The sequence below is a fragment of the Ursus maritimus genome, unplaced genomic scaffold (genome assembly GCF_017311325.1).
Source record: "Ursus maritimus isolate PB19 unplaced genomic scaffold, ASM1731132v1 scaffold_6, whole genome shotgun sequence".
NCBI lineage: Eukaryota > Metazoa > Chordata > Mammalia > Carnivora > Ursidae > Ursus > Ursus maritimus.
In genome coordinates, this window is record NW_024426774.1 from 37,968,533 (window position 1) to 37,983,691 (window position 15,159).

General features: G+C 47.5%; 1 protein-coding gene across 2 annotated transcripts in view; it reads left to right on the plus strand.

Annotated features, from left to right (window-relative positions):
- REEP1 (receptor accessory protein 1) overlaps positions 1-15,159 on the plus strand; it is a 96,860-nt gene that overhangs the window by 39,158 nt on the left and 42,543 nt on the right. For both annotated transcript variants that reach the window (XM_040623228.1, XM_040623227.1), the window contains exon 2: positions 6,482-6,554. In XM_040623228.1, coding sequence (XP_040479162.1) covers positions 6,482-6,554 — 73 coding nt within the window. The remainder of the gene's footprint in view (positions 1-6,481; positions 6,555-15,159) is intronic.

The following is a 15,159-nucleotide window of genomic DNA, read 5'->3' on the forward strand; positions in this document are numbered from 1 at the left end:
TAAAACCTAATAGTGAAAAAGCAAAAGTTAAACACATTTATGGGAAAATATATGTGACCAGGATTTCCTTAACAAGATATAAAAACAAGCTATAAAAGAAAAGATTGATATACTTGTCCATGTAAAATTTAAGACTTATACAGCAGAAGGTGCCATAAACCAAGTTAAAAGAGCTTTTTTTTTAATTGGAGAAAGGTGTTTGCAGTGCACATGTCCAAGGAAGGATTTATAACCAGAATTCACAAAGAAGTCCTAAAAATCAGTAAGCAAAAGATAAGCTAACGGGGGATAGAAATATGCCAGTTAAGCAGGCCCAAATGACCAGTAGGTGTAAAAAGCTGCCCCACCTCACCGGTGATTGAGGAAATGCAAATTAAAATAGGCGTGAGATACCATTTCACATGTGTGAGACTGGCAAAAATTTTAAATCTATATCAGTTTGGCAAGAATGGGGAGCATTGGCAGTCTTCTGCACTGCCCGCACGAGTCAAAACGGGCAGAACCTCCTTGGCGAGTGGATTTGGATTGTATGGTGGACGGTGCTGAACCCCATGATTCACACTACATATCCACCCTAGAGAAAGTTTCACGTGTGCACAGGAGACATGTAGTGGAACGTTCATTACAGCCCTGTTTGAAATCGTAAAAAATTGGAAAGTACCTAAAGATGCATGAACAGGTGCACATTTATATATGGATAACAAAATTGTGATATAGTCACATGGTGAAATATCATAGAGTGGTTTAAAATGATCTAGAAAGACTCGTATCAACATGGACCAAATTTCAAAAACACAAAGTTGAATTAACATATGTCAGTGGAACACATGGAGTGTGATTCCATTTATACAGTGTTTAAGGAGGTGTAACTTTTTTTCATCTATGCATGGCTTACATAGTTAAAAACACAGTGAGAATGATAAACACCAAATTCAGGGTAGTAGTTATTTTGGGGAAGGAGGGAGTGGGACATATCAGGAAAAAATATATAGGAGACTTCAAATATATGTCGTGTCTTTAAGTTTTTTCATATTAAAAATTATAGTGTATTTATTTGAATGCCAGTAGGAGCTCAGAAGCCAAGAAGCATCCTTCTATTAGAGTGGACCCTAAGAATGGTCTTGGGGATTAATTCTCAGAGAGAGTAATAAAAATCGATTCATAAGCTTTTAGAAAAAACCTTCAGAGAACAGCAATTAGAAATTACAGTTTTTAAAATTAAGAACAGAACACACAAAATGTGATCAGTGTAAAATTTAATAGCCTTTTAATGCTCAAAGGAAACAGTATACCTTCATGACTTGGAACACCTTTCGTGCAAATTCATTTTTGTGGATATGGGACACCACGTTTAAAAATTATAAAATATAACATTCACGTACAAAAAAGTGCACAGAACACAGATGTACAGTTTAATATACATTTGTAATTACAAAACAAAACCCTGTGTGACTACTGCCCAGGTCAAGACATTCAGCATTCCAGAAGCCCCTGTGTGGTATACCATTCCCTAAATTCAATTTATTTTTATCGTAATATGAATAACTGTACAGTAAGCCCATTATTTTTCTTACCTTAAAAATTAATTTTAGAAAAAATATTCCTAACATTGATTTTTAAATTTGTCAACACAGTTTGGGGGCCCCTGGGTGGCGCAGTCAGTTGAGCATCCGACTCATGCTTTTGGCTGGGGTTGTGATCTCAGGGTCATGAGCTAGAGCCCCACGTCAGGCGCCACGCTGTGCGCGGACTCTGCTTGGGATTCTCTTTCCCTCGCCCTCTGCCCCTCCCACTCGTGCTCTAGTGCACTCTCTCTCTAAAATAAATAAGTAAATGTTAAAACAAAATTTTTTTTTCCATAGAAATGTTAGTCCAATACTAGGATGCCTGAGAAGACTGGAAAATACTGTGTTTCATGGTTTGTAGAAGTCTTGGCCAAGGTCAGCAACCGCCTGTGTTCCAGCTTGTACTCGAGCTGCCGGCCAGCGAGTGCTTCCCTGCAGGCTCTGGTGACTGTAACTGGCATCGCAGTTATGGTTTATTCATGTGAGCAATACCTCTCTTCTCTTGGCCAGAGCTCCAGCAAGTTGATAAGTAGCTTCAGAGTTGTTTTCCCTGACATTGACCAATGGGATAAGTACGTGGTCTTTGCCATTTTGGATTATCTCTTGCTATCTGAGCATCTGTTGTCTTGCCTGGGACCCTGGGCATTTTTTAAAAAACTCTTAAGAGCGGATTGTCCTTGATGATTGAGTAAAGACTCCATGGCCAAGGACTGGGAGATAGCACACCAGACCAGGGTTTTTCCACTCGGCCACTTTTGCCTTTGGGGCTGGATAGTTCTTTGTTGGAGAGGGGGGTGTCCTGTGCTTGTATGCTTAGCAGCGTCCCTGGCCTCCACCCACCGCAAGCCAGTGGCCTCCCTCAGGATGGCAACCAAAACATTTCCAGACATCACCCAGGTGTCCGGGGAAACGAAGTCACCCTGGCTGGGAACCCTTGTCTGAGAAGATGAGACGCATGGTCCCTTGTAGATACGCCAGCTGTGGAAGTGATGGGGGAGGCCACCCCTGCAGGAAGGTCCCTAACTTGGAGCAAGAGAAAGAATGAAGGGCAAAGATAGGAGAAATGTGTCAGGCAGGTAAATGGAGCCAGTAAATTACGGGTTGGGGGCGCCAGGGTAGCAGTAAATGGCAGTGGCGAGAAGGGAGGATGGGTGCAGGGCTCTGAGGCTGGGGGTGCAGTGTGAGTTCTGTCCGGTAATAACTGGGAGGAGTGTGTTAGCCAGAGCCTGGTCTCCTCTCCAGAGGGAGGCACTCAGGCCTTCCACCGCCCCTCTGCTGGGGCCAGCCTTGAGCGCTTAAGCACTTTAGATCCTCTTAAGTATTTTACTGCTTTCCTCCTGCCCTTGTGGGGAGAGGTATGGGAATCTACCAAGTGGGTTAAGCTCCTTGGAGAGAGACTGCAATTCTTCGATCTTTATTCACTCAATAGACATTTAGCGGACAACCGCTTGGGCAGGGGCTGTGCCAGGCACTAGGGACCCCACTAATCAGACCAGACCTGCATGGTGGGGAGACAACTTAGCCAGCACAGGCAACCCTGGGAGGGTAATGAAGGCGGGCCCTGTGGTCACGCTGCCCAGGTCCACATCCCAGCTGTGCTCCTGGCTGTGCCATCTCTTTCGGCCTCTGTGTCCCAGTCTATAAGACGAAGTAGTGAGAATTCTTATCCCAAATGGGTATGGAGAGGCTTACGTGGGAGAACGTGTACAGCCCATACGGCAGTGCCTGGCATTAGTGAGCATTCAATAATAGTACTGGCATTATCGTTTAATCATAAAGGCTGTAGTAGAGCGCCCAGAAAATTCTGAGGGACAAGTGATCAGAGATTCACAGAAGTGGCTTTTTTGAGCTGGGTCTTAAAGGATGAGCGGGACTTTATCAGGAAAAAGTTGTGGAGTTGTGGAAAGATCAGGCACTAAGGTGCAGGCAGGAAGTCACGGATTGTGAGCAGGCGAGTCAGGCTTCAGGGGACAGCTGCTGGCTGTGAGATCCGGAGCCGCAGGCAGGGGTGGGCCGGCAGGCTGGGGAGGCAGGCGGGCGGGCCGCCGGAGAAGGGCCCTGGTCTGAAGGGACCGAAGTGCCCAGACCCTTTGACTTGCATGTGCTCCCTTCGTTATTTCCTTTCTCCAGAACAAACGTGAAGAACTCGCCATTTTAATCCCATTCCCCTTTCCCTGAGCAGTGAGTGCTAAGGGTGCTCCCTTCCCCGGAGGCGCTCTTGAGCCTGTAGAGACTGAAAAGCAAATCTGTCTTGCTGTCCCCGTGCTGTCAAAGTTGGGGTGGGGTGCCGCGCAGGGGGACGGGGCGGCCGCTTCACGTCAGGAGCCCGGCCCACGAAGCATGCCCCCTCCTGTCTGGGCGCCCTTGAGGCTTTCCAGTTCTGTGACCCCTCCGATGGTGTTGGTGTTCTGCTCTACTCGCCGAGATCACGGAGGAGCAAAGCCATCAGCCAGCCTGGGTCGTGATGCATTTCCCACCTCTCTGGCTTCGGCAGCTCACACGCTGCCTCCGGGCAGGGGCTGGAAGCCATCCTGGCAGCCGTGGCTCGTTACCGCGGCGTCTGTGCCAAAGGAGCGGCGTGTTTATTTCTCCGGAACCCGTGGCCCTGGGCCCGAGGCTTTGCTGAATCAGCCTGGTGCCGTCTGGCGTCTCTCTGGATGCTGAGACCTCAATCCCAAGGTCACAAGTGTCCCCTGGATGGCTCTGGCCTTTGCTTCATCACTCTCTGAAACTTCACAGTGACTGTGTACTTACTGAACACTTGCCAGGCCCACGGGGGTGGGTATGAATGAGAAAGATACCTTCCTTGGCTTTGGCAGACATATAGTCTTAGAGGAGAGACAGACATTGAATATACCATTGTAAGTGGTGTGGATCAGGGCTAAGAAGGGGGACTGTCCAGAGTCACGATGCTATGGAACGGCGAGAGGAACCTAGTCTTGGGTGTGGGGTGTGACAAGGTCAGGAAAGGGCTGCTAAGAAAGTAAGACTCCCTGATACCTGAGAATGCTTGGGGCTGGGGCAGGGTGGCGTGGTTGGAGGGACCTCCCTCACCAAGCTGGCTCCTGACTGAACCCAGTAGGCTTCTCCACGAGGCGTCACCCTCCGCCTGCCTAGTGCCTTTGACACTGTTGCCTTCTTTCTCTTTCTTAAATTTCTCTCCTCCCTCCCCCAGCCTTACTTTTTTCCCTTCCTTTCAGACTACTCTTTTGTCTCCTTTGCTGGCTTCTCTTGCTCGCCGTGCATAATTCTGGCCTTCCCAGAGGATGGCCTTGCTCTCCAAAGCAGTAGACAGTGGTGGTGAGAAGCCAGGCTTGGAGGAGGCCAGCCTGGCTGGGTCCTGGCCCCCCTGCTTTACTCCTTATGGTCGCACAACCTTAGACAAGTGAGTGGCTGATGGCTGCATGTGTTGGTATCCTGTCTATAACAGAGGTTCCTTTTACCAGGCCAGTCTGAGGACTGAGGTTATGCGTACAAAGCACGTGGTACAAGGCCCGTGTGAGTCAGTTACGAAACTCTTTCTCTTTCAGCATCAGAAACTGACTCAGTTCCATTCACCTTCTGTTTTTCCCTGGAAACCTGATGAGTATGGAAGGTCAAGGTGTTACCTGGCCACAGAGCTGATGGGAAAGCTGACCCATGCTTGGTCCATTGAATCTGGACGGGGAGTTCAGTGTATGACGTCTCAATAACCTGATGAGGAAGCCATGGGTTTGGGCTTCCTGAGTATGGTGACACCTTGCAAGATCCTAGAAGCTCCATCTGTGGGGCTGTTACAGGAGATGTTGGCTCCTGTAGGGCCTGGGACCAGGGTGGCTCTGTTCTTAGTCAGCTTACACCTGGGAGGTGACCTGATCTCTCAGGTGAAAGGATTAAACCCTTCCAGCTCTAACATTCGGTCAGTTCATTCACTTAAAAATACCCATTGACAGCCTTCTATTTGGTCATGCTGAGAACACCTTATTGCACAAAACAGATTCATTCTGTGCTCTGGAGATTCAGTCGGGAGATGTTGTCAATCAGAGCATCACAGAGAGTAGTAAAAGAGCATTTTGGTAGTGTGTACATTGTGTCGTAGGAGATTTGACCTAGTTGGGGAGGTCAGGGAAGTCTTCCGTGAAGAAGGCGTAGAGCTGGGATCTGATGGATGAATAGGCATTAACCAGCAAAGAAGGAAAAGGGACAACTCCAGAAAGCAAAAACAGCAGAGGCAAAGGTTTTGAGAGAGGGCTGGGAGAGCTCTGGGGCTTGGCTGAGAGTCTAACTATTTAATGACCTCATGCAGCCGTGGGCGTGGTCAATGAGAGCAGAGGCCTAGACCGCCATGCTGGGGTCGTTGTATTTCCTTCTGCTGCTTAACAGCAGTGAGAAGCGAGTTAATGCAGGGTGGGGATATGTCTCGGGAAGATTGCATTTACAATTTGAAAAGCAGATTCTGGCTGCAGGATGCTGGGATCAAGTGTGAGGGGAGTGAAATTTGAAGGAACTTGAAGTGGAAAGGTTTTTTTTGGATAAGGGAGCCCAAGGTGTGGGTGGGCCTTACAGAGCATCAGTGGGGATTAGCAGCAGGAGAGGAGAGTTTGACCTTTAATTTCAGAGGTCATGGCTGCTCGGCTTGGCTTCCCACCCCCACTCTCACCCCTAGTTTTGGCTTCCATGACCCTGAATCACTCTTGTACGTTGCCAAATCACAGACTGAAGGAAGGTGGGTGTGCAGCTGTACAGGAGACAGAGGCTTCTAAGCGCGGCCCAGCCATGAGCAGAAACCTTCAGGACATTCATAAAGCTAGACCAAGCCACACAGCAGCATCTTCCGTAGCTTGGAGAGCTGCTTTTGACGTTGAAGTCAGACATTTCCCATCAAGTAGGATGAATGAAAATCATGTTTCTCTTGTCTCTCTCTTTTTTCCCTCCAGGCTTATATTTGGCACCCTTTACCCTGCGTATTATTCCTACAAGGCTGTGAAATCGAAGGACATTAAAGAATATGTAAGTAGCACTGATGGGTGGGGGCCCGATGGTTGTGGAGAAGCTGCGTGTGAAGTAACGGGAGAAGGAGGATGCCCTCCATGGTGCGGGCACTGGTAGCAGGGCAGAGGAGCCCTTCCTTTACTCTTCTTCTCATGAGGCTTGCCTGGTGTGGACCAGGAGTCCTCCCCACATCTAGACCCCTGTAGAACCAGAGAATGGAAGGGAGGTGTGGCAAGAGGAAACGGAATCAGGGGTCAGAGGCCACCCAGGCTGCCACACACCACGGCACAAATGACCTTGGACAAATGACTTTACCTCGCTGAGCCTCAGTTTTCCTTGTCTGGAAAACACTGTGTAGACCACTGTTACTGGGAGATAGTCCGCCGTGGGGGGCAGGAGCTCAGGTCCTCGTGACTCTGTGATGATCCCCATTCCAGTTGTGTGATCTGAGTACCCCATGATTTAAACTGTTGATTTATAAGCTTTTTGAGAACAGGGGCTGGTCATCATCTTTCATCGGATTCCCCAGCACCTAGCAGAGAGCCGACTGAGCATGTAGGAGGGGAATTCAGTGTACTTATCGGTTGGAGGATTGTTTTATTGCTGGATGGTACCGTCACAGCCCTAGATGTGCTGGGTACCTCTGGGCGGGAGAATCCTCAGATCACCCCTGATTGACAAACACCTGCACGGAGTGGCTGATGAGGAAAGGGTGCCCCATCCCATGCGGGACAGAAACCCAGGTCAAACTACAGAGGATGTGAATTTGGGCAGCAAGAGTCTGAAGTCGAGTGCTGGCTCTGACATTTGATGGATGCAAAGCTGGACAAGAAGCTTAACTTCCAAGAGCCTTGGTTTCCTAATCTGAGGGGTGATTATCAACAATCCTGGCCCCCAGTGTTGTGGGGGACAAAGTGTCTTTGCTCTCCCTCTTTAACTCAGTAGTCACTTTGAAAGTTTGGCACAGGTAAAGAAGTGAAGCGTACTTGAAAGTCGCTTTCTTTCTCAGATTTTCCAGGATGTCTTTATGATGAAAATCAGCCACCTCCGGGTCAACTGCGTCCGGAACTCACCCCCCCCCCCCCCGCCGGCCCTGTTCCCTCAGTTTCCCTGAACTGCTTGCCTGGGCTTGCACCTGCTAAGCAGGGGATCCAGATGGGGGTGGGCTCTGTGGAGACTGGGTCCCTGGTGTATTCGAGGGAATCTGAGTGTGAACTGTAAATAGCTGTTAAGTTGCAAGAGGAGAATCTCATGATTCGCAGTTGGCTTGGCGCAGGGGTAAAGCATGAGGCAGCCTCTCGCAAAGTCTCTCTCCCGACCCCTTGCAGCCGAGGGTGCAGGGAAGCTGTGCCACGTAAGGAGGCATCATCAGGGTCACCGTGGTTCACGGTCTGATCCTCCACTTTGCAGGGGCAGAAACTCAATTCTGTCACATCATCTGGGAGAGATCAGACCCTGGTAAATTGTTTTGCTCTGACCAAACTCACAGGAGCCTGGTTTATGACTAAAATGGCAATTCATTAATTTAGAGTGAAAAATCTAACTGGCAAGCAGAGCAGCTGTTTGTGTTGGCTCGTGTGCACGAGTTGTTCCCAGTAGGGAAAGCTGGAGAGTTAAGATTAGAAGGTTTCTTGGTAAAATGGAATTGAAAGAAAGGAGCTGAGTAGTATGAGAAGAGATCTGCCTGCTTTTCCTGCACTTGCTCACGTGCACACACACTCTCGCTCACTCACACATGCTGTCACACGTGCTCTCGCACACACCCTCACACACATGACCTCCAACACTTTCTCACACTCTCGTGTGCTCTCACACGTTTTCTCACTCACACACCCATAACTCTCTCACGTGCTCTCACACACTCACACTCACATATTCTCTCACACATGTTCTCCGACTCACACACCCACACGCACTTCTCACACTCACATGCTCTCTCACTCACTCTCACACACACTCATTCATACGCTCTCTCACTCTCACACACTCTACACACACCTCTCATACTCCCACACACTCTCATTCATACACACTCAAGTGTTCTCTTACTCACACTCACATACTCTCTCACACATGTTCCCCCAGTCACATATCCCACACACTTCTCATACTCACATGCTCTCTCACTCACTCTCACATAGTCTCACACTCACAGTCTCACACGATCTCTCCTACACACATGCTCCCACACACTCATGCTCTCTCACTCTCACACACTCTCATGCTCACACACACTCTTACACGCTTTCTCACACACTTTCACATGCACTCTTACACACATTCACACTCATCATTACACTGACCTCTTTCCCTCATTTTGACCAATAAATCCATTTGTCCAAGAGAAAACCTGGAATTGCCTTCAACTTCTGCCTCCCCCTCACCACCCGACCCTATACACACACCTGGTTGCTGACTGTGTCCTTTGTCTCTATCCCCCTAATGGTCCTTCAAACCAGGTGTCTCTCCTCCTGTGCTGCCACTCTCTCGTAAATGCGGTTCTTATCATATTTTCCCTGGAATGTTACAGTAGCCTACTGTATTTGTTTTTTATTGCCCCTGTAACAAATTACCATGAACTTAGTGCCTTAAATCAACACAAAGATATTATCTCCCAGTTCTAGAAGCCAGAAGTCTAATGGGTCTCACTGGGCTAAAATCAGGCAGGGCCACATTCCTTCTGGAGACTGTAGGGGAGAATCCATTTCCTGTCTTTTCTAGTTCCTAGAGGCCATCTGCGTTCCTTGGCTCCTGCCCCTTCCTCTATCTTCAGAGCCAGCGGGTAGCATCTCTGACCATTCTTCCATAGTCACATTTCACTTAGATGACAGCCTCTCGGTGACAGCCAAGTTCACATCACAGGAAGGCTCTGGGTAGGAAGGTGCTGCCGATGTCACCACCAGGGAGGCTGGCTGCCAGCTGTCTGTGCCGTTGGAACATTCCCTGCAGATTCAAAATCCTAAATCGAGCATTTGACTTTTCTAAGCCTATATAACAGGGCTTGCCTCCCACAACAATCCTCATGCTGGAAGACCCTCCCCAAATTAGGAAGGCATTGGATGTCGGTAGTAAAAACAAATAAATACAGTAAATAAAAACAAATAGAGATATACATATAGATATCTCTCCATTACAGTTACCTCTTTGGCTGCTCAACACCCACATTCCCTCCTTTGCCCATATTTTGGCTTTAAAAAAACTTTCCAGCAAAAATTCTGTATGATTTATGTACTTGGCAAATCCAATTTTTTTCAGCTGAGTCCAGCACCAATCCAGTATCTCTGGCAAAGTCCTCTCCTCCTCTGGCTCTGATCTTAATATTCAGCACTCTAAAAATTAAATTGTCAAGTGAACCATCACTGACATACCCCATATACTATATGAGGGAGATAAAGAGAATACGTAAAAATAAAACTAGTTAAAATATTTAAATCTATACATAATACAGAAAGGAAGAAAATATGGATAGAAGCTATAGTCCTTAGTCATGCAAGTAGTCATGAGTTCATAGCTGGTATTCATGTCTTTTGTTAAAAGATAATTTTTTTAAAAGGGTAAAATCATGACTCTTGTACAAAAATAAAGTTGACACATGTTGAAAGTTTTACTTACTTACTTACTTAACTAATTAATAAAGGAACCAGTAAGGTGTTAAAAAAAATTCAAAGGAGACTCCAAAGAACGTGTCTAAGAAATCAGGAATGATTAAATGAATTTGTTAATAGATATTCAGCTGATTTTGGAGGAGGGTTGGGAGATCAATTTTACCTCCATTGAATAAAATTTATTTGCACCTCCACAGACAAAATCATTTGCATGTTTTCTGTAACTTACAAAGTTGCAAAACAGCTCAAAGATACTGACAAACAAGACACCTGTAGAATGAAGACAATTCGGAAGGCTGCTCTGGATAGCACCTAGCATTCCGCAGAACATCCATTCCAAACTCTTTCACAGTTTTTCCGATTTCTTCCTTCTTCTACCATCTAATTCATGTTCCCTTTGTCTTCAGTGGGAACTTTAGTGAGTGGGGTTCCTTACCCAGGGGCATGGCCTAAATCTTCATTTGTGGGGAATCTGAGGCCTTTGTATTCTCGCCTCTGTCAGGTTGTGGTGATGGTCCATTGACTTCGACCTCTGAACAGGGCGGTACTCGCTCACACAAGTGATCACACTCAGATCCCTCCAGAGGATCCTTAGCTTCCATCCACCCTCCTTCCTGCCACACTGGGTAGCAGCAACCCTGGTTCCCCTTGATAATCAGGATCAGCCCCTTTACTGTCTATTTCCTGGAGGCATGGTGGTCCTGAAATGGCCAGGTAAGAGTGTCATTTCTGCTTCCACGTCATTGAATCATTTTGTATCCCTGCTGAAAGCACCCCCCCCCCAGGTACTATGAGTATTAAAAAGCAGAACTCAGAGATTTGAGGGTAAAAAGCAAAAATGTTGTGAGTCAGTTAGACCAGTGATTCTCAATCTTCAGTGTGCGTATAGAATGAACAGAGGATTTTATTAAAATGCAGATGCTGATCCATTAGTTCTGGGCTGGGTCCTGAGATTCTGCATTTCCAAGCAGCTCCTGGGTGATTCCAATGGTGCTGGTCCGTGAGCCACAATTTGAGTTGCAAGAAGCTGGCAATAGGCTCACCCATAAGAAACACTGCTCTCATTTCCTTGGCCCCTGAACCTTTAGATTCTGGCTAAGCTGCAGAAGCATGTGTTGGTTACTGGTTCGTGGAAGAAACTGCACCCTCCAGGGCAGTGCCTCAATCACACAGAAGAAGATCAGAGACTCCCCAAAGTGTCAGCCTATTGTCTTGGGTTTCTTTTCCTATAAAAGAAGGTCCTTGGTTAGAAGGAGTGTTGGGCAGCATGCATCAAAAGGAAAAGGCCATGAGGGACTATGGACTCCGGGAAACAAACTAAGGGTTTTAGAGGGGAGGGGGGTGGGGGGATGAGCTAGCCTGGTGATGGGTATCCAGGAGGGCACGTATTGCATGGAGCACTGGGTGTTATAGGCAAACAATGAATCATGGAACACCACATCAAAAACTAATGATGCACTGTATGGTGACTAACATAACATAATAAAAAGAAAGAAAGAAAGAAAGAAAGAAAGAAAGAAAGAAAGAAAGAAAGAAAGAAAGAAAGAAAGAAAGAAAAGGACACTGAGTCCATAGCTTACTCTACAGGCAGCAGGAAAAGCAAGTCTACATGCAGAATAAGTGAATATTCCAGAAAAGACTCTGCTGCCCTTTCTGTAAGGGAAGGGGCCTGGTACGATGAGCCTGCTCCCAGAAGTCTGGCTGGGGCCGTGAGATCTGGTACCATCATGGAGATGCTTGTGCTGCTGCTGGTAACTTGGTCTCTGAGCAGTGGCTGTGGCCAGGTCAGCCTCGGTGAGAGGGATTCCACGTTGCCAAGCCCACCTGCTACCTCTGTCCCTTCCCCATGGCCACTGGTACGTGACCACGTTGACCATGCACTGTCGTCCTGAGGAAAGTGTCCAGCTGACGTCCGCAGGGCTGGTCATCTCATCTGCTTGATCACCAGAAGCCTCCTCTGCCATGGGGGGCTTTTGATGAGCGGAGCAGGAGCCGCGAATGTCTGAATTCTGTGGGCCTCTTCACATCATTCCAAACGACTCCAACACCAGTCTCTCAGTCTCGTCCCTTCCAAGTACCTCACCATCGAGCCAGTCCTCACCTGGCGTCTTAGAACGTTCCTGGGGTTTTGATCAGGTCTGGTAAGGCATGCAGACGCAGAAATGACTGTCGTGAAGGAAGAAGTTCTTACCGTCTCCCCAGAAGTGGAAGGCACAGCATGCCGCGGAGGGCCACGTGGGGGGAACAGCAGCGTCCGTCACGAGTCAGAGGGAGCAACACTACGGTGGGGTCTGTAGGAAAGTCAAGGCTAGGCAGTGTAAGCAGGCTTAGGATTGGCTAGTTTGAATAGTCTCGGCGGGCTTTGGGGTGATCAGGGCTGGGGGACGTTGGCACAACCTGTGAGAGCCCCGTGAAAGAAGTAGTTTAAGAGTATGGGCTCCGGACTGATCCGTTTGCCTGTGAAAGGTGTGCTCCAGGGCACATCCTTTGCTATCTCAGACTCGGTTCGTCCGAGGAGGGGCAGCTCTCTCTCCAGCCAGTGAAGCCACAGAGGCCAGAGCATCGAGAATGCAGAAAATAAGAAAATATAGTTAATATACCTGGTGACATTGTAAAGGCATTACCTCAAGACATTTCTTCCGGGCTAAGTGCACTGTTCAAAGTTCTGCCTGCAGGGGACTGTCGCTTTTGCTACTCTCTCCGGGCTACCCCTGGCTGTGCAGCTGTCCGGGGTGAGCTCATACAAGCAGATGGTGCAGAGTCATCGGTAAACCAGGCTCATATGTTTTCTTTCTCAGTCGTCGGCATAGGTAATTCTCTGTGAGGCTGAAGCAGGGCTCAGACGCAAAAGAGCGTGTGAAAGACTTAAGAAATATTGGTGTGGCTGGCATAGGAGAGGATCCAAAGGGGAGGCGAGGCTAAAGAGGTGACCACACCAACCCATGGGGAAGGCCTTTTGCAGGCTGCCAGGAGCCCTGGGGGTAGAGTCTGACGAGCTGGGGCATCTCAGCCTGCCTCTGGGGTTCATGAGAAGTCTCCAGGCTCTGCCTCCCACCCTCTTGCTATGGTTTAGGGTCTCAGCTTCTCTCTATCTCCTCACTCCTGGATCCTGCCCCTGACCAGCTGAGAGGGACTTCCCCGTCATGCGGTCAGCTCTCCGCTCTGGAGTTGCTCCTGGACATTACTCTTCAAATCAGCCATAGCTTCCTCTCTCTATCCTGGATGCTGGCCTACCCAAGCTCCGCCTCATCTTATAGGAAGCATTACATAGAATCCCTCAAACTTGGCAAGTTCTATTTGAAACCTTGGAAAAATAGGTATTATATGTTTTCTCTGTGGCATGTTGGGGAAAACCATTTCCTGGTAATTTATGTATGGTTTCCATCTCTGGGTCACATGTTCCGTTTACCCTGTTAGGCTCAGCAAATCCTTCTCAGACCCTTCTTTCTGCATGACAGTATTTAAAGTGAAGGAGTGCAAGGCAGAAACTTCTTTAGTTAACACTTCAAGCTTCCTCTTTACCATGGCTCCCTCATCTTCGTCCATAGTTTCAACCTCCTCTCTGAGATTTGGTCTTATCTTTTCAGTGACCTGTTAGGCATTCTTCGTGGATGTCCAGAACCCTCAGGCTCCCCTCAGCCTTATGTTGCTCAACCTCTTCTCCCTAAATCACCTGTTTCTTTACCCTCTTGCTGGTGTGAGTGGCTCCATATCACACTATGCCCCAACTTCAATTAAGCCCCTTTCCTCCTATGCATACCCGGCCATCCATTCAGCAGGCCCTTGTGGGGAACATCTGTTGCCTTGCAAGCTGTCTAATTTTGCCTTTCTTCTCAAAAAGCCACCTAACCCAGTATTTCCCAAAGTATATTCTTTCTGAGCATTTAAAAACCATCCTGTCTTTCCCATTCACAATGTCAGTATCCTAATTGAGTCATTCGAACATATCCCTTGAATACCTACCATGTGCCAACAATTGTTTTAGGTACTAGAGATACGGTGATGTGCAAGAATAACTTGTCTCCACTCTCAGGGAGCTTACAGTCTGGCAAGAAAAGCATAGCAATAAACAGGTACTGTCAAAGCAGAGTAATAGGTGTTATTACAGGGAGCCATGTATGAGACACTGTAAGAGGAAGAAAGGAGAAGGTGCTTACCCAAACTTTGGACACTTCCTGGAGGTAATGACATTTAGGCTGAGATCTGAGAGCTGACTTTTGGAGGCAAAAGAAGAAGCACTGTTCAGAGAACTGAAAGAGGTTCATTATAACTGGAGTGAAAAATTCAATAAAGTATTGTGGAGGAGAGCTTTTACAGAGATAATTAGGGTTTTGTTCATGCAAGGACTTGGAAGCCAATTTAAGGAATTTGGGCTGCATCTTTAAAACTGTAAGGAACTGTTGAAGACTTTAGGAGGGAGAATCATCAAATTTGGATTTAAGATCATTCTGAATGGAATATGGAGGACAGATTAGTAAGGGGTCAGAGGTTTAGAGACCAAGCTAAAGGCTGTAGTTCTATTTTATAGGAGATGTTGGTGGTCTGAAGTAAGCAAATGGCAGAGAGGATGGAGAGAGGAAGATAGGTTCAACAGGGTGGAAGTGACAGAGCTTGGTGATTGATTAGCTGCGTGAGGTGAAGAATTCAGAGCTTTCCCAGGGAGAGTATCTTGTCCAGAGTTAGAAGAGAATGTCTAGAACAAAGCCTTGTGGAGGAATTGATGAACCCGAGAAGTAGCCAAGAGGGAAACCAGAGCAGTTGTGGTGTTGGGGGAGCTTTTCAGGAAACGACAGTGTCATATCCATCTGAAAGTCAAGCAAATCAAGTAAAACAAAACAAACAAACCTGAAAAAGGGTCCATTACACTCCCTTGAAGTATATTACAAAGTGGGATCCCCAGTGAGAGCAATATTAATGCAATGAATGCAGTGCGCTGAGTAAGTGGGGGATGAGGAAGTAGACACTGCATGTATAGACGACCCACTAGACAAGTTTATAGCTAAGGATTGTGTCAAGGA